The 22,299-nt window shown below is 36.5% G+C and overlaps 1 protein-coding gene across 1 annotated transcript in view; it reads right to left on the bottom strand.

The window, feature by feature from the left end:
- Window positions 1-22,299, bottom strand: part of CYP7B1 (cytochrome P450 family 7 subfamily B member 1) — a 167,606-nt gene that overhangs the window by 19,077 nt on the left and 126,230 nt on the right. The window contains exons 2-4 of the mRNA XM_019710701.3: window positions 11,560-11,696; window positions 3,322-3,906; window positions 2,622-2,828 (exon numbers count right to left, since the gene is read on the bottom strand). Coding sequence (XP_019566260.3) covers window positions 2,622-2,828; window positions 3,322-3,906; window positions 11,560-11,696 — 929 coding nt within the window. The remainder of the gene's footprint in view (window positions 1-2,621; window positions 2,829-3,321; window positions 3,907-11,559; window positions 11,697-22,299) is intronic.

Genomic DNA, 22,299 nt, shown 5'->3' with positions numbered 1-22,299 from the left:
GAAATGTGATAGATTCGAGGCCTACAGAATCGAGCCAGGAATGTCAATAAGATATGCCCAATGACTCGCACCATATATGCCCCATTGGGCTCTGTCTTCTACGATCACTCTAAACAAGAGAAATCATTTTTGTTCAGGAATAAGACACCCTTTTCTATGGCTTTCTAACTTTCCTTTTCAACCTTGCTAGATAATAAATGTATGCTGACATGCAATATCTCTCTCTCTAAAAAAAATTATTTTCCCTTTGCTGTACTAATAACAAAATTCTCTGACCTGGTTAAAACAAAACAAAACAAAACAAAACAAAACAAAACAAAACAAAACAAAACAAAACAAAACAAAACAAAACAAAACAAAACAAAATGCAATATTCATTTCATCCTTGTGATCTTTTTTCTTATAATAATAAAAATTCAAGCTATCTCTTTGAAAAGAAATTGTACTTAGAATACATAGAACTCTTTTCTTAATGAGATGAGAAGAGGAAGCACATACACTCACACCATGTGGTACACTGTAAATATTTAATTCTGTAAATGTTGCCTTCCGCACATATAGTTCATATTCTTTTGACGTACAGAAATACGGTTGAGCTATGACTAGATGCAGAGGTTATCTGTTGTGTTACTGAGTCATAAAAATTTGCTTCCCTCTGCATAAAACAGTCTATCTGGTGAAAGAAAAAATGCACACTATGTTCTAGAAGATTAACTTCTCATAATGAACGTCACCTGGCCTCTGCTGGTTACTGAGGTAGAGATGAACAGAGGTCCACCTTCTAGATGTCGGAAGGCACTGCCTTTACCCAGGTGGATTGTGGGATTGTTGCTGTTTATTTGTTGATGGTAAGTGAGCTGTAAATTTATGAGAGCTCCAAGGATGAAAATCTCTAGCTCTAGCTATGGACTTAAATGGACCCAAATTATAGCTCTGGAATTTACCATCTCTTCTGATCAAATATATTTAAACTTTTCTGCTTTAATACCACAATTTAAAAATGATCTTTTCTTTCAGCAATGAGGTTGAGAGTAAAAGGAGAGTTGATGAATTTAAACCAAATTTTTAGGAATAATAACTGTCTATGGAAAAAAGAAAAACCCCACATATTCCTTGAAGTTTATTTGCTCTACTTTCCAGTATAAATCATCTGATTCATAAAATGCAATTGAAATTACTTGACTATATGGGGAATGCAACCTTCATCTTCACAGAACCATAAATCTCCTGCTCAGAAAATTCCATGTATCCCTATAAAGGCAACTACCCAGAACTTTATGCAAATTTTGTGCGTTTGTCCCCCAATAATTCTCAAAAGAAAAAAAAAAGCATTTTAATAGCATTGGGATTATTTTCTTTCTCCAAGCAAACATAAAATTACTTTGATAATATATGGCAAAAACAGCAAACTACACATTTTTCCTAATTGACTGAACAAGCTAGCCAACTGCCAGTACAAGGTAAGCTTTCTGCTATCGCCTCTGATGGGTTTTATCCTAACCAGTGGGAACAATCTCTTAAACCATTCTTCTTAAGGCCAACTGGTGGTCAGCACTAAGCAACACCTGTAGGGCCTTTGCACCCAGAAGGACCCATCAAAAAATCTGGAAGATATTTAAAAGATAAAAAATGGAGGCCAATATGGGCTAAAATACCTAAATTGTCAAAGAAGTGAAGCAACAGAGATACATCAAGACTTACTCCTCCATTTGTCCAAAGGAACTTGGTATATTGTATAGTAAAGGATACCACAAGATGAAAAGTCAATATAGAAGGAATGGAGAATGATGTGTTGATATGGAATTTAACTTTAGGAATTAAAGTTCACCACATAAAGATAGCGGTCTTATCAAAACTACTAAAGGAGAATGCAATCCACTGTCATCAAAAGCTCACGTCACTGGCATACAAAGGTGTGAGAAACAGAAAAACAACTTAGTCACTCTGGACCAAAAATGTGCTTAAAATAGTGACCAGGGATGTATCTCATGAGTCAGTGAATATTTTATAAAATATTGACATTTCACATGGAGTAATTTGTAGTTGTTGCTTTTTCTTTTCCTTTCTTCCCTCTCTTCCTTTTTCTTCCCTTTTTCCCTGAAGCGTGTTTAAATCATGAACTTCCAGTGGAAATCACTTGTATTACATTTTTGAGAATCATACACTCCAAGCTTATCTCTGCATAAAAATACAGACACCATTTTAGGGTAGAATAAATACATTTTGTATATAAGTTGCATTTCTGAAATACTTTCTTTTTCAAGCCCCAAATACTTTTCCTGTCAAGACAGAGCAGCAGTGTTTGGAAAGCATTAGCACACCAACAGATGCTCAAAATCAAACGACTTAATAGGCAGAAACTTTTTTTTTCTTCAAATAATTGCAAAGCTTTGGTCTAGCCTTTTGCATACCTTGCATAGTTAATTGCCTAGGCCTTAATGTTTACATGCAATGAGAGTATCTACAGCTATAAACTACATAATTTATAATTGATGTAAATGGGTGTTATTATGTCAATTAGGCAGCTGTGTCCTCCACCTCTTGGTAAACAGCTTTGAGTGATAAACTGAGTTTGCAGAGAAGTAACCTTCTTTTCCTCATAACAGATAAAAATAAATTACCTAGGTAGACCAGGTTGTCCAATTGTTCTCTGGTGAGGTGGATGGAAAATCCAGACCCTTGCTTTTGACCTGTTGACTGCAGCAAATGGTCAATTTCGTCACGCAGCACTGCCATAGCTTCTGGGTGCCGTAGAAGGTAATACATCGCCCAGAACATGGCTGGAATAGTGTTCGCCACAGAGGCCCAGAGAAAGCCTAAATGATGTGCTGGGAGAAAATAAGTGAAAAGGAAGATTAATAGCATTTATTACACTGATTAGATTTGCAGTGTGCTAATTAAAAGATGTTAGGACACAGACCCAGCCAAGGATCAGTGCATGCTAATGAGGACCAATAGGCTTCTGAAGTCTAATTTTCTGCTTAATGAGAATAGTTTAAAATGTAATGTGTGTGTGTGGGGGGGGGGAGGGAGGTGGGAAGGTGGGGGATGAGATAAGAGGAGTAAATGCAGCTTAGTTATACTCTTTCTCATTATCACCATTAAGTATCTTGTTTTACCACCTCAGCAAAAAAAAAAAAAAAAAAAAAAAAGGAAAAAAGAATCAATTACCACAGAGGGTTGTTTCAGAGTAAAACATTTTATCATTAGCCAATTAGAAAGAGCATAAAAATTTTCAAGGTCGCCATTTTGTCTTTTTATTTCAAAGGTCTAATGTAAATTATTCTGTTTTAAATAAGTAATCCTTCAGAAATTTCTTACCTCCTATTTCAACGTCCTTGGATGTATAGTATTTCTGCAGGATATCTTGCCTCATTTGAACAACTTCTGACCATCCCTGTATTTTAGCTAACTTTTCTGATGTCAAGCATTTTATGAGTTTCTTCTGAATAGACTTGGTATTTCCTAGAAGCTCAATAGGTATGTCTGAGATTAAATGTGCGAATTTGTTATCAAATTTTAAAAAATCTTCTTTAAGTTCAGTGATAAGTTTTTTCCTATCAGCACCAAGGAATTTTCCATATATGGTTGTAAATGTAGCCTCAAATACAGCTGAGGTGCAGAATGTCAACAGGTGTGTCACGTCCCAATTTGTGGTTTTAAATAGTTGGTGTTCAAAGACTTCTTGTAGATTCTGCATCATGTTGTCCATCAGTATGTCCAACGATTTCCCTTGTAAAAATTGATAGCAGTCACGAAGTTCATTGTTCAGCTCACTGGTCATGAACTTTTGGATGGAAAATGCTTTCCTTATTATATTCTTAGTAAACATTTTAAAGCTTAATTTGTGATTTTTCATCACGAATGGGTACTGGTAAGGATCCAGAATAAACGTTATGTACTTTCCTAAAAGAAATGAGAATATGAGCTCATTTGGTAGCAAAACAAACAGCCCACACCCACAATTTGAAACAATTTTAATTAAAATTACAAAGATCTTAATGTCTACTATCTGGAAAGGTGCAAAGCTCAATAAAAATCCATTTCATTCACACATGTTTCTTTTTAAAATGGAAAATGATGGGATAAACTCTAGAAGCTTGAAATTCTTAATGCCTTTTTAAAAGATAGTGTACTCTTCAAATTTTTATTTTAACTAAGTACCCAAATATTTAAATTACCCTTTAAATATTCTCACAATCCCCTGACTTAAACACTTTTCATACTTGTTCTCCAATAACACAAACAGAACACAAACAAACAAATCAAATTGGTAAGATGCCATTCCATTATTGATTATTTATTTACACTTCATGAAGAGTTTTTTCATACTTGGTATCATCTTAGCTTTGGTTGGATACAATCATTTTAACTCAAATAAATGAAGATGTGGTATGAAGTAGGTACTCACAAATGAATGCCTAATTCAACTCTAATAACAAACCACAAATGCCAGCATTTTCATTTTTATAGATGAGAAAATAGTGGCTCAGGGAGATTTAGTAAAATGTCCAAGGTCACGTTCTGATTTGTAACTGAAATAGGATTCCCAATTAGAAACTGTTCATTCATTCATTCATTCATTCATTCATTCATTCATTCATTCATGTATTCATTCAAAATTTATTGAGATATAGACATTTGGTTGGATCTCTTTCCTCTTGAGGCAAAAGATGCAAAGAAAACATTGTATCATATGGATAGTGATATAGCAGAGGTGTGAACACAACGTCAGGGATGCAGAGAGTGGAATTTGCTTCACTCTGCTTTCAGGAGTTATCAGAAAGTGTTCTTAGAGGTGGTGACATTTGGTCTTCTCATATATCAGTGTTGTCCAACCTTACCCGATTGAAAGACTTAGGGTGCTGGTTAAAAATACTGACTCCTGCCTCTAGATTCATAAGGGTTGGAAGTGGGACTACAAGTTTCTATTTTTGACAAGGGCCTCAAGTGTTTCTTATAAGAAGGCACAGTGAGGAACAGTCATCCTAGAGTCTGCCTCTCAAAACCGGAAGGAACCTTTGAGAGTTCCTACCTCCTCCTCCTTCCTTGCCCCCTCCCCAGGCATTTACAGTTTAAAAAGCTGAAGAAAGTCAAGAGAGGTTAAGGGCCAAGATCTTGCTGCCTGTATAGTGGCAAGAAGTCACTCACTCCCCATGCACTTTCCTTTCTGAACAAAGTGCGAATTTTTCTCCCACTAGAGTACTGATTTAATTATACTCCTTCTAATTATACGTATGATGGAGACAGTATTCAATAATAGCACCTAATATGTCTTTCCTTTCCAAGAACACACATGACGTTTAGATGCTGCTACACTTTAATGCCTATTTATTGTTCTCTAGAAAAACAATATATAATTAGACATTAATTATTTAGGATCATGTACACTTTCCTCTTCACCTCATCATTCCTCTGTGTGTGTGCATGTATATGCCGGGAGCTTTCTTAGATGAATAACTTCTTGTTATTTATGATAACTACAACAGCATCACAGAACTTTAATAAAGTGGGAATCTAGGAATGAGGGTAAAGCTAGAAATGACTACTCATTCTGGCCTGATCCCAAAGCTGCATCTACAAAATAAACTCATGTTTTCCCGCCCCCTGGGGAGAGGAAAAAGGACTCAACTGCATTTGGGCATATTTTATGACACCTGCTTTCCCATAGCATCTTAATTAATTACAATTTCCAGCATATGTCTGACAAATAATTGAAAAAAATAGTTAATTCTCTTATTTTGCAAATGACAATTTCAGGCAAAGCTGTGTATTTTTACAGGTGGTGGGTGTGTCACATGTTTCTCCTTTCACTACATGAAAGGATTTTACTCAATATCTTTAGAGTTATTTTAAATGTGTCACTAAAGTTCAGAGAATGTATAAAAGGTTCAGCTTGTAGAACACAACTTTTAGAGAATATCTTTAATTTTTCCTACGCACTTTCTACATTCATCAAAATCTAAGTGGAAAGGCAAAACTGTATTCGGTCATGACAACACAAGCTACTGACCACTGGCCTGCTGAAGGAGAATCTGTATGCACATTAGAGGTTTTGTCTTTAATTTACCAATGAAATGTACACACATTTTAAGAAATGTTAACACTTTGGTCAACGTTGCTCAACAGTAGTTCGCCATAATCAGAAGTGTCCGGATGCTGATGGTAACCACTTTGAGCACCTCTTGTAATTGCAGAAGTCAAATGTGACTTGTATTCATCTTTTGTTATCAGTATATATTGAGTATCACAATTTTAATACAGTTTTTTCCTTTCTTAAAATGTGTATGCATTTTTTTGTCACTCTCTATATATTCCTTCTCTCTTTCTTTTTCTATCTCTCTTTGGGGGTGAGGATACTGTAAGAAACTATAAGGTTAATTTCAAATAAAAGGAATATAAGTTAAATGTGGAAAAATTGATTTTGGTTTGTAACAATTATTAATAATTATAAAAACAAGCAGTTATTGCATATAGGCTCTTTGCTTTAAAAATCATTACTGTTCAGTTTAGAGCAATCTGTTTATAGGTAAAATTCTCATTCATTTCAAGGCTCTTTACATTGTAGGATCTGTGTTTTCTCTTTCTCATTCTTATTTTAATTTTCTTCCACAGCAAGGCATTGTGTTTTATCTACTATCTTTCTGAGTAAGATGTGGATTGCTTTAAAAGTAGATGTTTTGATTTTCTGGATTTTGCTTTTCAAGTGGGTTTGGAAGTACTAATAACCCTGGAGATGTTAGCTGGCTTTCCAACTTCTAATCTTCAGTATAAACAATTTAAGCTAAGTTTTCCAAAATTAATATTAATTTAAACCATCTGTCTACCATCTGCTAATGTGCGATGCAAACCAGAGTTCTTTGTAATCTTTAATCAGACAGTTAGGAAAACACATATACATTCATAAAATGAATTTAAATTTCTTAACAAAGGAGATCTGAAAAGTTATTCTGAAGGCCATGTATCCTTGGAGCAAAATTAACTTTTCCTCCAGTGTGATTTTATGTAAATGAATGCCAAGTGTCAACAGGCAAGTTTCCTATTTCACAAAGATCACAGGCAGGAACAATATCCTTTGCCATGTTTTCAAATGAAAAAAGAATGCTGTCAGCAGTTGATATAAAATATTGATTGAAAGAATTTCAGAGTTTGCATTTGTCTAAAATAAATGTCAAAATGGGGCTTACTTCTGATATATATATATATATATGTATATGTACACATATATTCATCCTTTTCAGCAGTAAATTTGAATTTGAAATAGGGTCAAGATTTGTAATGTCTTCTTTGCCAATAATTTCATTCTCTTCCCTTTTTAGGAGCTTAAGGGCCTGATATTAACTCGAGCATTCCTATGTAACCTGTACACGATCCTTTACTAACTCACCAGCCTTCTCACTTCCTTCAAAACTGCTTCCCTCAGCAAATGAAGCTACATGATGCAAAGTATGTCAGTAAATGTTAAAGAAAACAAATTCGGTCTTCCACATGGACATCTCATATATATATAAGAAGTTTGACACCTGGACTATTATAAATTGAACTTTGATGTTTTCATTTCAGACAGTTGGTACTTTACAGACACATATCCATGGGAATTCAGGACAACTATTTGACTATTTGGAATAGAAATGTCCAGTCAACAAATATGAGATAAATTTGAATATTAAATAAATTTTCCGTAATTATAAGCTTTTAATCTCCATGTATAGCTGGTTCTTCATTAGAATTTTTTTTTTTTTTAAATCTCAAGTTGAAAATATTAGTTGGAGGAGTGGACTATGAACTAACTTTTTATTTTATGAGGATGACCACATTACATACTCTCCCTCTTAGTAGAGAGACTTCACTAGCTGTTGACAATGACGTACAGTGGTGCTTCACTGGGATGACATCTAGGGAAAGTGATTTGGCTGCACCACCACACAAAACCCATTAGAGAACTATTTTCTGCGACAGGTCACGAATTTACGTGGTTTCTCATGAAAAGATGTACTTTTAAATTTCTTTATAAAGATGACATCCATGTCCCTTGAGACCTTTTGGGATGATAATCATTTGCTCATCATGTAAGAACATACACTCACTGCCATCACGTTATGGGACAAGGGTGGGAGACTCTGTGTTCCTCACTTCACAGGTTCCAAATGAGCTATTTCACAAACTGATCATTAGAACCATACACATTAATAGGATATCTTGACAGGAATTTATCCAAACTCTAGTAAGAAGCCAAAGAGAAGTAGTATATTTAACTGTGGTTGTCTACTGCTGAGTTCAAAAATATAACCATGGTCAAATTATTTACACATTAGAAATTCAGCAAGCTTCACAGTATCTAAGACTAAGATATCAAGTATCAGCAGAAATTAGTTGTTTTTTGAAAAATGAATACAATTATTCACATTTGCCCCAAGTTTCTGCTTAATCATCGTAGGTTACTTCTGTGTAATGTATTTAAAAAGGAAAACTAAAAATTCCAATAATTTGTTGTATCTACTCATTCATTAGAACTTAAGGTTTAATTTTTTTAAAGTAAGAGTGACTGTTAAAGTGAAGATTATAGTTTTATATTATGAAACCACTTAGAATATAAGTACCAGCTAAGACCTCTATTTGTATAACAGTATTTCATCAGCGCTAAGGTATTGGGAAATTCCGATCAAATATTTGTTGTGACTCAATCAGTGCCAAGCTCTGGACTAAACGATGGCAATAGAGGAGCTAGAAAATAATGAAGGGAAATAGACAAGTGAATTAGCATTAAATTCACAATTTCTTAAATGCTATGACAGAAGTGATACTGGGAGTAATTGGAGCCTGGAGAAGAAGCATCAATATAACATGGGGAGCGGAAAGTACTATATGACTACGGTCTCAGAAGATGAGTCCATGTCGGTCATCTTTTGAGGACGACTTAAAAAGAGAAGTACAATATTCCAGCAGGAAAAAAACAAAAAAAAAACAAACAAGAGAAAACACAGAGGCACCAAAGGCCATAGGGTGTGAGGAGGAAATTTCAAACAATTGGGTGCATTAATGGTGCATTAAGCACAAGGCAAGCAGTAGCAAGAGATGAGGCTGGAGAGGTGAAGCCCAGATCTTGGGAACCCTTGTAAAGGTTTTGTTATATACTACAATTTCTCTCTTTCTAAGACGCATGATTTTTTTCCCTCCAACGTTTCTAAAATCATAGTGCACACAATTACTTTTGGAAGAGACTTGCCAGCTGCCAGGCAAAGGAGGAAGTTGTGATGAAGCAAATACAGCCTGCTCTTGTGAGAACTCAACTATGCTGACAATTTCATCCAGTTGGGTCATTTTGTTTCCTAATTACCTTAAAATGGTAGCGCTGCAGTGAAGTCACTCTACATGCAAAAGGTAGCTTTTGATACTCAACAAAGTAATTACAGTAAGAAGAAATTACCTAAATGCTTTAGGAAAGGAACATAAAATTCTAAGTCTGGTTAGAGGAAAATGATGGGAGCTGAGCAAAGAAAAGAAGCACGTAGAACGATGACCCAGATGAGGAACACCCATGGTCGATGAAAGAACCAGACGCTGCAGCATCAAGAGAGTGAAGGGATAGAGGGTTTCAAGAAGGAATAAGGGATCAGCATTGTAGACAGGTAGACAGGTCTAGTCAGGTGAGGACCCATTACTGACCTCAGCAAGGCAGAAGCTGGTTACAGTTAGGAGGACCTAGGAGATAAACAACTAGAGGCAGCAAATACAGGTAACTCTCTTGAAAACTCTAGATGTCAAAGAGAAGAAAAAGTGAAAAGTGTAATATTATAACTAGAAGGAAAATACAGGAGATGCTTAAGCATTGATATAACCTAAGGTTAAGGACCCAAAAGAGAAAAGAAAATGAAGATACATGCATTAGAGGAATAAATAATAAAATGTCAGCCTAGAGGAAGCAGGAAGTAAGGGTCACAGAGACAGGTAAATGGATTGTCTTGAATCATCTTTGAAATTGGAGAAAAGGTGGTAAGGGCAGTTGTGAGAGATGGCACATTTGGTAGGTGTGTGGGGATCTGAGTGCGATCATACCTGATGCCTTCAATTTTCTTAGGAAGGAGATTAAACTGTGTTACCAGAGGCCGGTGAGAGATGCCAGGCTGGAACATGGCCTCTTCCTGCATTCTCAGCAGCACACTCAACAGGAAGTCAGAGGGTGAAGGAGTGTGTGGATAATCTAGTCTGAGGAGATCAGTCTTCCAGAGCAGGGACAGGATAAACGAAAGTCAAGAAAAGGAATCGCTAATCCAGGTAATAAGCTGATGAGGAAGGCTGTGTGCAAAGATGGCCATAATAAATTCTTGCTCTATTTCTACATGTGTTCCTTTGCAATGTGACTCTGCCATTCCACCCAGGAAGAGGTGGCGTCTATTTCCCTACTTTTGAATCCAGGCTGTGCTTTGACTTGCTGTGACTGATGGAATGTGCTGGAAGTGAGATTTTGTAACGTCTGACTGAGCCTAGGTCTCAAGAGGCCTTGCAACTTTTCCTCTTACTCTCTTGAAACATTAGCTGACATGGAAGGATGTCTTCTTGAGGATGAAAAAGCATACTGTCAGGGAGGTCCAGCCAGGCATGTTAATAAGGCCACCATGGACCATCAAGCCCCAGTCAGCAGCTAGATGACTCAAGCCACACAAGTCATTCAGGCAAGACCAGGTGTTGTTTTAAGGCACTAAATTTGTGGGATGTTTGTTATGTAGCAATAGATAGTGCCACATCTGGACAGCATGAGGCTTAAAGGAGGATGAACTAACAACATTCCTGCTTCTTTTCTTAGCCCTATGAGGTTGGGGTATGTAGTAAACTTGCTGTGTGTGTAGTTTTTTTTTTTTTTCTCTCTCTTGTTTTGTAAACATTTTATTGAAGGTAGAAGGATAATAACATTTTCAAATTAAAAACACATTCTAGATTGGTGGTTGCCAGGGGCTCAGGTGGAAGGGAAGAGGAATGAATATGAGGAACACAGGGGATTTTTAGGGAAGTGAAGACTATTCTGTCTGATACTGTAGTGGTGGAGAAATGACATTATGCATTTGTCAAAACTCAAAGAACGGCACCACACAAAGAGTGGACCCTAATGTAAACCACAGATGTTTAATAATGTGGCAATATTGGCTCATCAGTTGTAAGAAATGTTGATATAACATGTTAATAATGGGGAAACTATGATCAAGGAAACAGGGGACATATGGGAACTCTCAGTACTATCTGATCAATTTTCTATAAACCTAAAACTGCTTCACAAAATGAAGTCCATTAATACATTCTAGCTTTTTAAAAACCATTCATGAAGCCAAGGCAAACCAAACCAAAGCGACAGTGGCAGGAGAGTGGGGTTCCCTAGGTATCCTCAAGAGTGTTCTGTAATTAATTTTTTAATGTGACGATTACTATATTAAAGAATATAGTTTTCTTTTGTATTAGCTCTATAAATAAGACAATAATATACAAATACTCCATATTTTGCCTAGAGAAAAATATAATGACATTAAAGAATAAGTGAGAAATTATGATATATGAAGTGCAGCTTACCTCCAAGGAGAAGAGTGAAAGTGTCCCCATGTTGCTTTTGAAGAGTTTTCATGAAACCTATGGGATCTTTTTGTAATTTCAGGGCCTGTCCAAAGTAAGGAAGCCAGCCTTTTATCAATGGAGGCTCACCAGGTCTCCTATAAAAAAAAGGATAAAAGAAAATACATTAAATCATTCTTCTTTTAATACATATGGGTTATTAATCCAGTCTAGAAGTGGATTGGATGAATTGCACAACTTTTTTCAATTCTTTTATTCAATGACTCCTATATCATCATAAAAATATATTTATTGAGCGTCTACTATGTGTGGTTCTGGGTAGACAGTTCAATTCAGGCTTTTGGTGAGCAACTTTATAAAGAAATTATGGCTTGTAGGGGCCAAATGGCTGGCTGAAATGACAGACACATTCTGTCAATATTTTGTGTCTGAGAGCTCTTGCTGCGCTCTGGGTGTTGGATGTCAGGTAGTGATTAATAGTTCAGTGGCCATAGTAAAGCTCCTTGTTATCAGATGTTGATTTGACTGGAATTACATCATTAGAAAAGGGGTAATTTATAATTGAAAAAATTTTTTTTTATTTAAAAAATTTTTCAATTACTGTTGACATTCAATAGGCAACTAATAATCTTGAAAAATGTTTTATGTTGTTGAGAACAAAAACCTCAACATCATTTCCACAAATATATTTTGTTATGTTCTTTTATGATGATTTTTATTTAAATTACAAATGAATAGAATATTTGTGAAATTTACAAGAGGTTGTTAAACATATGCAGCATGTTTAATGAAACATTCTGAATTAAAAAAAACAAGTTTCTTCATTTTTGATCTATAGTCCTCGCAAAACGAATTCAAAATTTCTTCCTAGTCATTTATTTGGTGAACTCAATCTGATTTAAAGGAAAAAAAAATTCAAAGCTATTTTATCCTAGAAGGGATTAAAACAAATATTCAAGAAAACTCTGATGATTCTCTGTCCCATCTGTGAAGATGACATATTACATGCACGGCAACCCAGTTTGATTAATCACAAGATATTACTAGCTCAGATCTAATAAAAAATCAAGATTATGATCATACTCAACATGGACTTTTATGTAGCTAGATTAACGCTATCAGAAGCTTTTATTTTCCCATAACCCAACATGGTGGAATTAAACTTAAAAAACAAACACCAGATCTTTCAGGGGGAAAAAACTAAAAAAACTAAAAATAAGTCCAAGGTGTGATAGAAATAAAAGGAAGTAGGTATCAAAACTTTGCTTTCTGTTTTTAGAAGACAATTTATCTTTATACTAATTTGCAAAATGTATGCTGCTATTTAAATACATACACTCAGAAATAGGGAGACAAGAAACATTGCATAGAAATGTGTATCTTATTCTTCAGTCCTTCCCGCATTATTTTCTTGAATGCAACTGTTAGCAATGGAGACTCACTTTTTTGAGAAATATTATAAAAGAATGTGCCAAGAAAATATTGTTAACAGTTTCTCTTACAGCCCAAAATTAAACAAGAGCTTGTACATATGATTGTAGAGTAGAATCCCCAAGCTAGCAACTGCCATAGTAGGCAGGTTATCAATCAACGACCCTTTCAAAATTTGCAGGTGATATAGTTTACAACATCACCTTTCAACATATTAACTCTCTTCCTTGGTCTACTTTTACTCTGTTTTGGTTAATGTTGTATTGTGACAAAGATTTTTAAAGGCTTTTTGTCATATTCTAATTTAATGCAACTAATTTCATCCTCTATGTTGTCATTTGGTTGGAAACTGCATTCTTCACAGGGTTCTGTGAGGGGTGAGGGAGGAAGATGCAGCTCAGAAACCCAGGCAATCGGTAACTTAATGGTCAGAGTGAGGGAAACACAATAGGAAGCCATTTTATTGTTAGAAAGACGAGAGGGTCATCATTCTTACAGCTGCACTCATTTTGGCAGCAATAAGCTTAAAACTATTAAGCACATGTCACAACTTTGCATATTTTCAGGAAAAAATATAGTGCTAGTTCAACTTATGACCCATCGAAGACAGATAACAGAAATCTGTCTTCATGAGTATATTTGTAAAAATTATTTAGGGAGAAAAGACATCAACATAATGATCCAGAAAGGCCTGCTGACACCTGGGACACTACAAATACTGTGATTTGTCTCTCTCATGCTCTGTGACTTCGAAAATTAAGTACCCATGTCCCAGTGCTGAGTGAAGGGATAAGGTGCCCAATGTTTGCTGGGGGTGAACAAGTGCCAAAGCTTAAAAGAGATAGGTCCTGAAGCAATGATGGGTCCCTAAAACAAAAACAAACAAACAAATAAACAAGAACTATGGTTCATACTCCTCTTAATACCACTCAAACAATATACACTTTCTCAAATATCCTCTTCACTATTTGAGAGACTATAAGGACACATCTCGAAAATTATACAAATTAGATTTTACAAAGGTTCTCGGGGATTAAACCCAAGTTCTATGCATAAACCACTGCATCACTGCTCACAATTTCTTCCATACAAGTTGGGGGACACGTCTTGAAGTTTATGCAGTGTCAAGTACCGTCCAAATTTATATGGAAGCAAACAGTGGAGAAGAATCTAAGTACATAAAATGACTATAAACTAGAAAAGACATTTAAGACATTTTTCTTTGGTTAAAAAGAAGCATCTAAAGTTGAAAAGCATGGGTCAACACAAAATATTTGGTCTCTAATAATAAGTGAAGTTCGTCTTTATGCTACACCTTTAGTTAAATAAAGAGGTAAGAGATTTGGCTAGGGACCTATCACACATCGTCCCCATAGACATTAAAAGTCCAGCCCTTTCCACAGCAAAATACACTTGTAAAAGTAATTTCTTCTTTTCCATTTTTCCTTTGATTGTTCTAGGCTAGGAGTCCTGGTTATTGCAACAACCTCAGAAGTAAGTGGCGAGAAACCTTTATACATGCATACCAATTCAGGAAAAATAAAAGTGTGTGTTGATTAAAAGTTTTTGATTTCAGAAACTACACAGCTGACGAGCATGGCAGTGCCTGATTCTAATACTGACCGTTTGAACAAAGTTTATTGTTGAGCAAAGAACTCCTGCATCTGCTGTGCTTAACTTTTCCTTGACTTTAGAAGCTTGACTTAACTGGAAAATGGAATTTGCTCCCTAGTGCCCCTTAGAACTGTATTCCTCAAACACTCTCTATTCCTCCACTCTTCCTGGGCTCCAGTGTGGGCATGAGGATACTGACAATGTCCCCATGAATGTCGATAATTGAGAATCAACGTGCTCTTTGGGATACTGGGAAGAGGGGACCTCTTCCAATGGATGGAAGATCCCAAAAGGGGAAGAGCGGATGGAGAACATGGCTGACTCTTGGGTACCAGCATCCTCGGTGAGATCCCTGGTGGGGCCAAGGAAGCACAGAACCACATACATTGATTTGCCGGGAACTGAGGTGGGAGTTCAAATCAATTCGGGCACTTCAGTAGCACACGCAACCTTGGAGGACCACGCCGAAAACCTTAGCCAGGAGGTACCCCGGAAAGCCAAAGATGACCAACGTGAACATCTGCACCATAGGACTCACCAGGTCAACAGAAAAGAAGGAGAAAGGAAAATCTAAAATCTCATTTAATATTTACACAAAGGAGACTAAGTTTTAAACTAGAAGTGACTGAACTACTTCTCACTGGAAATACTCAGTGCTTTCTGCCATCAGAAGAAATAGGGACTCATGAGAAATTTGAGTTCAGTTTAGAGAAATAAAGTTACATTTCTGCACATAAATCCAGTACACTAGCTATGTAGGTGCTCAGTTTTATCTGAAAAAGAGAATACTAAATACACCTTAGAGGTTTACAGTTCGGGCTAGAGTATTTGAAAGGAGCTGGCACACAGAGCAGGATTAGTTTTCCCTGATATTCATATCTTCTAAGCAGTTGCACTAAGTGGCTTTGCTTGCCCATTCTCTGCCTGAATGTTTTCATTTGTCAACCCTCCCTGCTCATCTCTACCTTTCATGGAGTTGCTCGGGTTTGAAGGAAGAATCTCTCCATCCTTTCAATTATTAGCTAAATGAGGTTCTTAGATGCCCGGATATACCTGGATTTGAGAACTTCAGGTGAGACAGCAAAGACTCTATGCAAAGAGCTGACCTTCTCAGGGAAAGAACTACCTTCATTTAGAAGAACCCTTCACTGGGTAGTTTTGGTTATGATACGGTTCTCTGGGCACAACCTGGTGTAAAAGATAATGAAATTTCTCTGCACAAGATACAAACATAAATTTGGGGGTTTAGGGTTAAGAAGCAAGAGAAATGAAGAAAGGAAGTGGAAGGACAGGGGCTAAAATAGTAATACCACATCATGGTAAGTTGAAAGTCTGTGAGAAGGACAATGCAGGACTAACTGGGAGGGGAGGAACTTCTAGAAACAGACATGACCAATCTTCAACCCTAAGAAGTTGTTTGCGGGCCTGGGAGCCACAGGGCCTTTTTTAAAATCTCAAAACATTCAGTGAAAATCTGTTATACACACCACACAGTCTTATCAGTGGTAATTGAAAAAGTAGAGGATTTAGCTGAGGGACTTTACTGGGTGGATAGCACTAATTATAACATAGGACTGTCTCACAAAACATAAGATTCACTCACACAATCCCAGGGTGTCTCGTGCAGTTAGGGAACAGGTTCATTTTTCCCTCCAAGTATATGATAAATCACATATTCTTTAGGACTCTCAATTCATATGTTGAACATAAATGATCTGCTTAATATCTGTTTACTGCAAGAATCAGACTTACTGTAATCTCTTTTCAGGATGAACATAATCCAACTCTGTCTAGAAAGATGATGTAATTCATCACCGTAAGTAATCTCCCTTGTACTCTGGCTTCACCTTCATTCCCTCCCCTTGTTCCCCCAAGTCCTATAACTGTGCATCCACTGATGCTGTGTGATTGGCATATGGTGTTCACACAACCTCTGTCTCACAAAGAATCCCTGGATAAAAATGTCACTTTTCAGTCTCTCAACGATTCAATGATCTGCTCTTTGGCAACTTTGGTACCACTCTAGAAAAGTGTGTCAACTTTGCCGGTTATAAATGAGGCCTTTACTCTTGAAATGTTTTGGCTCTATCAGCATGGCAGTTGACTTAAAACTTCATTTAATTTCCTGGTAGCAGAGATATGCACTGTTCAAGCACTTTTTCTCAACACATTAAATGTTATGGCAATGTAAAACCAAGTAATGCTGAATGGTTATAACATTCTCCATCACTGGCATGGAATCAGAGCAAAACTAGTATGAACATGACGAAATATATCTCCAAACCCCAGAGCATAACTCCACGAGCCATTTTCCAGTTGAATCTTTAGCAGTCAGTTCATCTCTGCAATTGCGTGATCCAAACAAAGCTTTGTCTATAGAAGGTGACTTCTAAGCTAATTCCATTAGGAGATTCACTTGATCAAGTGAGTGATTTGTAAATGCTTCTTTGGATAAGAAGCCAAACCACATTCATGTAGTATTTTACTCAGAGAAGTCTATGATTGAGCTTTTTTTTTTTTTTTCCTTAAAACTGAGAGAGATCCCCAGGTTGGTACCATGGAAATAATGTCAACGCATATTTTTAAAAAGCTATCATTTAAATTTTTTATTTTTTATTTTTTTTAATTTATTGGGGTGACAACTGTTAGTAAAATTACATAGATTTCAGGTTCAAGCAGACCTCACAAACAATGACCACATCACTGGAGTAGATTTCTTCATGAATTTGAGCCTGGGTAAATACGGCATAGTTCAAGCCCTCTTCAGTTGTCACATGCTTTGCTGCAATAGCCTCCTGATTGGTTTTGCTACGTTGTGTGACTCAGATCCCAGGCCCTGCCAACTTCCACTGGTCTGGCAACTCTGGCCAATTTATTTAACCCTGGGGTCTTTACCTGTAAAATGTATATACCACTGTACTTTCCTCGTGTGAGAATTAAATAAGTTTTCCATTTGCTTTCATACTTTCCATATTTGCCTAATTTAGATTTTAGTTTAGGGTTACCATAAGTGATTTGCTGGTCAGGGAATGGGAAACCAGAACCACCTTCTCACTTTGAAAGTAACTATAACTTTACACGCTTTGTATTCTCTGTGCGAACACTCTCTAAGGAACAAAAGTGGCTCAGAAGAGAACTAGATCTTAAAGAGAAAGCCAGTCAATGTTAAACAGCCTAAACACTTCTAAAAGAGAGAAATCAATTCATAATTGAAAGTTATTTCAACTCCTTAATTAAAATAGAAAACCATGCAACTGAATTTGTAATTTCTGAGATGATAGGTTGCTAATTTATTTTACAGACAGGATTTGATTGGACTCCATGGAAGAGATATCAATTCCATTAACTCATCATTTCTTGCATTTGATTAAATCATTTGATTTTGAATGTTTAATCAAAAATCAGAACCCACAGTTTGTGGAAACTAAATTATAACAGAGGACTAGCCCAGAAAGCCTTGGTAATGACAATACAGAGATCAATGCCAACAATATATAAACGCATAGTTATCAAGTGATATTTCATCAATCCAAGCCAATAAAGAGACAGTTCCAGGGGTGGATAGGTGGCTCAGGTGGTTAGAGCACGAGCTCTGGGCATCAGGACTGCTGATTCGATTCCCACATGGGCCAGAGAGCTGCGCCCTCCACAACTAGATTGAAGATAACGAGCTGATACTGAGCTCTCGGTGGCCAGATGGCTCAGTTGGTTGGAGCGTGTGCTCTCAACCAAAAGGTTGCTGGTTTGACTCCCACAAGGGATGGTGGGCTGTGCCCCATGCAACTAAGATTGAACAACCACAACTGGACTTGGAGCTGAGCTGCACCCTCGAAACTAAGATTGAAAGGACAACTTGACTTGGAGCTGATGGGTCCTGGCAAAAACACACTGTTCCCCAATAAAGTCCCAGAAATAAACACTGTTTCTCAATAAAGTCCTGGAAATACACACTGTTTCCCAATAAGGTCCCGGAAATACACACTGTTCCCCAATAAAGTCCTGTTCCCTTTCCCCAATAAAATCTTAAAAAAAAAAAAAAAGAAACAGTTCCAAACTTTAAAGGATAGCACTAAAATAATCAAACACAGCTCATGAGAACCATAGGAAAAAGAATTAAAGGGTACTCTGGTTTGCTGAGGTGGGAAGCTAAATAAAGCCTGAGAACCATATGTTACATCTGCTTCATAATGCAATAATTGATAACCATATTTTAATATTGGATGAATAACATAGCACATTAGTGTCTCTACATTTGTAACACAGCACATGGCACAGAGAGAAGCAATGTTTTGATCTTGTCATGAGTTAGACGGCTTTTCAAAAGGGAAAATAGTATTCTTTTCCAAAGATTGGTTCCTAGCTATAGCTGGTCACTTTAAGTCATTGCATAAAAGGACTGTATGACTACTTCATCATTAATCCATCATCATTAATATCAGAACATGCAACACAGAAGACATGGCATCACATTCACAGGCAGAAATCCTCAAGGCTTGCAAATTCTATTAAAGATAACCTTTTACATATTTTAAGCATAATTCTTACAGTGTCTTTTGCTTAGGTTACTCCCTCTTATGTGTGCGTCTTCCCACTTGTTTTGTGAAATCAGTTTTCATCGTTTATACCATAATCACTATTTAGGTAGCATTCAATTGCTTGCTTTTCTGTTGCCTTGTTTTCTGTGTACTCATCACTAATTCTTATCAATCTCTTTGGGTACTCTCTGAAATTTCTCTCAATATGGTCAGACATATGGTCCTGTGATTTTCATACAGCTCTTCTATTTTCCATCACTTTTTCTTTTGTTCCATTTAATGAGAGACTTTCTTGATTTTATCCCTATCATAGATTGTTTTATTTCTACTGTTAGATTTCGACTTTCCGAGAGTTCTTTTGTGCGCTTGTTTATTCCTTACACAAACTGCATTCCATCCTTGTTTTATGAATACAATTTCTTATCTAAGTGTTAAACACAGTTCTTTCCCCCCATCCCTGTCCCCCAAGTCTCTTTTTTATCCTGTGTCTTTGTTATGGTTTCTCTCTTTCATAATGGAAGCTTTCTTTCCTCAATATCGTATGATCCTTAGCTTCCTTACACATTTGAAAATAAAGCTGTGCATGTGTGAGTGGGGCTGGTGGACTTCAACATATGGTGATTGGAAGGGGACCTTGTCATTTCAGTGATTTAACAGAACTTAAGTATAGGTTTAAACTTAGGTGTTATTGTCCATTTTCATACTATTTCTATATGAACAATCTATATGACTTCTGCATAATTCCATAAACAGAACAGGGTCCTGAAACTGAAAGAGTTTTGGGAGACTCAACATGTGTTTTACAAAGAAGAAAAGAGAACCAGAGAAGTAAAATAACCAGCCCAACATCACACAGCAACAAAGCAGCAAAAACGATCAGGCACCAGGCTTCCTTACTCCCAGTGATTTGATTGCTCTGCAGAACACTGTCCAAGGAAAACCAGGTATACGACAGGGTTAAGGGAGCCCTGACTTTCTGAAATCAAATTTCTCTCTTTCCTGATATGTTTTGCACTTGCAATGAGTCCAGAGGTGGTAATCCTATAAAGTAAATAAACATAAGATGCTATCTCCCATAGGGCAACTTCTGTTTGTGGCTAAATGAGCCAAGATGAAGAAACACTTCAAATAAAAGACTCAGCTGGAATAACATAGCAAAGAGGCTGCTTAGCTTGAAAGGGAGTCTGGCACGTAGCCACCGTGATTCATAAACTCTAATGTAATAAACTTGTATGAACAAAAATCTAATTTCCATATTCAACACTGGTTACCTGAATGAGCCATATGAGAGCTAATTTTTGGAAACAGCATTAATTCTCTGGAAACAAAATGAGCCACTTGGTACCAGCCAGAGTGTGGTAGCTAAAGGGTTTCAAATTCTACAACCCATCAATATCTTTCTGCATCTCCAGATTCTGAGAGGTATCACTAGAAACTTCTGGAATTGAATCCTAGTCCAGTTTAAATATTCTTTTTAATCACCTCTGGTTGCTAAAAACTGTAACACAGGGCCAAAAATTAGGCATCTGAAGAAAAAGAAAAAATGAGGAATCCTGAGTGTCAGAAAGTTTTAAAGCTTTCAATACCACGAACTCAGAGAGATACGTTGCTTGTACCAAAGTGACAGGAAAGTGTAGAAATGAATTTGTGACACCAAAGTTCTTAGAGACTAGAACCAGCAGTATTTACCTCCAAAGGCTCAGACAAATTAATTCTTACCAAAACCACAGTAAGGCTCTACAAACATGGAATATGAGGATTTGATATTCCTTAAACATAATTTTTTAAGGAAATAGCTTAAGAGCTGTGGTAAATTGTAGTAGTATGCAAAAATATTCACTGTTCTTGTCTGTGGGAGCTTTATTCATTGACGCCCATAGAGGCCAGGCTTAGTCATGGGACTTTCTTCAGCCAATGAACTGTGAGCAATGGTGCATGCCCCTTCCCAGCAGAAGCTTTATAAGCCACTATGTTCTCTTCCTATTTCTACAAAAAAAAATCAAAAAAAAAAAAAATCCCACATTGAAGATTCTCTTTAAATCTGGAAACTGTAATGAAGACAATGACTCATGGTGAACATATAGATTGAACAAGAAATAAATGTTTCAGTTGTAAGCCACTGAGTTATTTGTTACTGCAGTGTAACCTAGGCAAAGACGACTGATATAAGAGTTAAACAAGAAGAGATTTGTTTTGAATAATGAACTATGTGGCACTTTGCAGACCTCAAACTGATTGCGAAATAAAAGTGTTGATATATTCTACCATCATCCTAGACCAATGCTTTGCTGACACTTTTGATCTAATGTGTATAGTACGATATAATACACATATACATGTACAGATATGACTATGTAGATATAACTAAAAGTCATGAAACAATATTTACTCTTAGTATGTGTGAGGCACTCTGATATTTTCTCTTCTATTTTATTTTTGAAAATGTTCTTTGAAACAACTAAGTCCATTTCAAGTCCCACTAATGCATCACAACCAATTATCCTACTATATACCTAGTGTCTATATTCTTAAATGATCCCTATGTGTCTTCCTACTAGTTTTTTTCTCCCAAATTTTGATTCACCACAGAATTACCAAGCAGGAAAATTTTTTTTGACTACACTGCTCCGCAACCGCAGAGATGATGATTTATTTGGTGTCGGCTGGAAACCATTATTTTAACATTTCAGAATTCCTCCGGTTCTTTCTCAGATGAAGGCAAGAGAAAAAGAGCCACTGTTGCACAGTGTAGCTAACGCATGTGGTGATGACACATTTGAAGTGGCCCGTCCCTGGGAGAATCAGCAAGATTTTAACATTTTGTTTTATAACCAAACTATAGCTAGCTACAGAACATTTTAAAATAAATTGTTGTGACAACACTTAACTATCAACATTCATATAAATCACTAGGACATAGATTTGTTTTATACGAATATGCATGCTTTCATTCCTAAAAATCTGCCACCTCAATTTGGCCTCCCAGGCACAGAAGATCCTGAAATCTCCTCATCTGGCCATTTAGCTCCTTTCAGATGCCAATGATTTCATATGAATTTTGGCTACTGAATTAGCTGGGTCACCCACTAATGAATGGATCAATCAATTCATTAGTTCAAACAATTACTCTGTACTCACTCTGTACTCAGTGTCAGGCACT

This window comes from Rhinolophus sinicus, chromosome 7, assembly GCF_057876585.1.
Source record: "Rhinolophus sinicus isolate RSI-liver-muscle chromosome 7, RSI-T2T, whole genome shotgun sequence".
NCBI lineage: Eukaryota > Metazoa > Chordata > Mammalia > Chiroptera > Rhinolophidae > Rhinolophus > Rhinolophus sinicus.
This window is presented reverse-complemented; position numbering and strand designations above follow the sequence as displayed.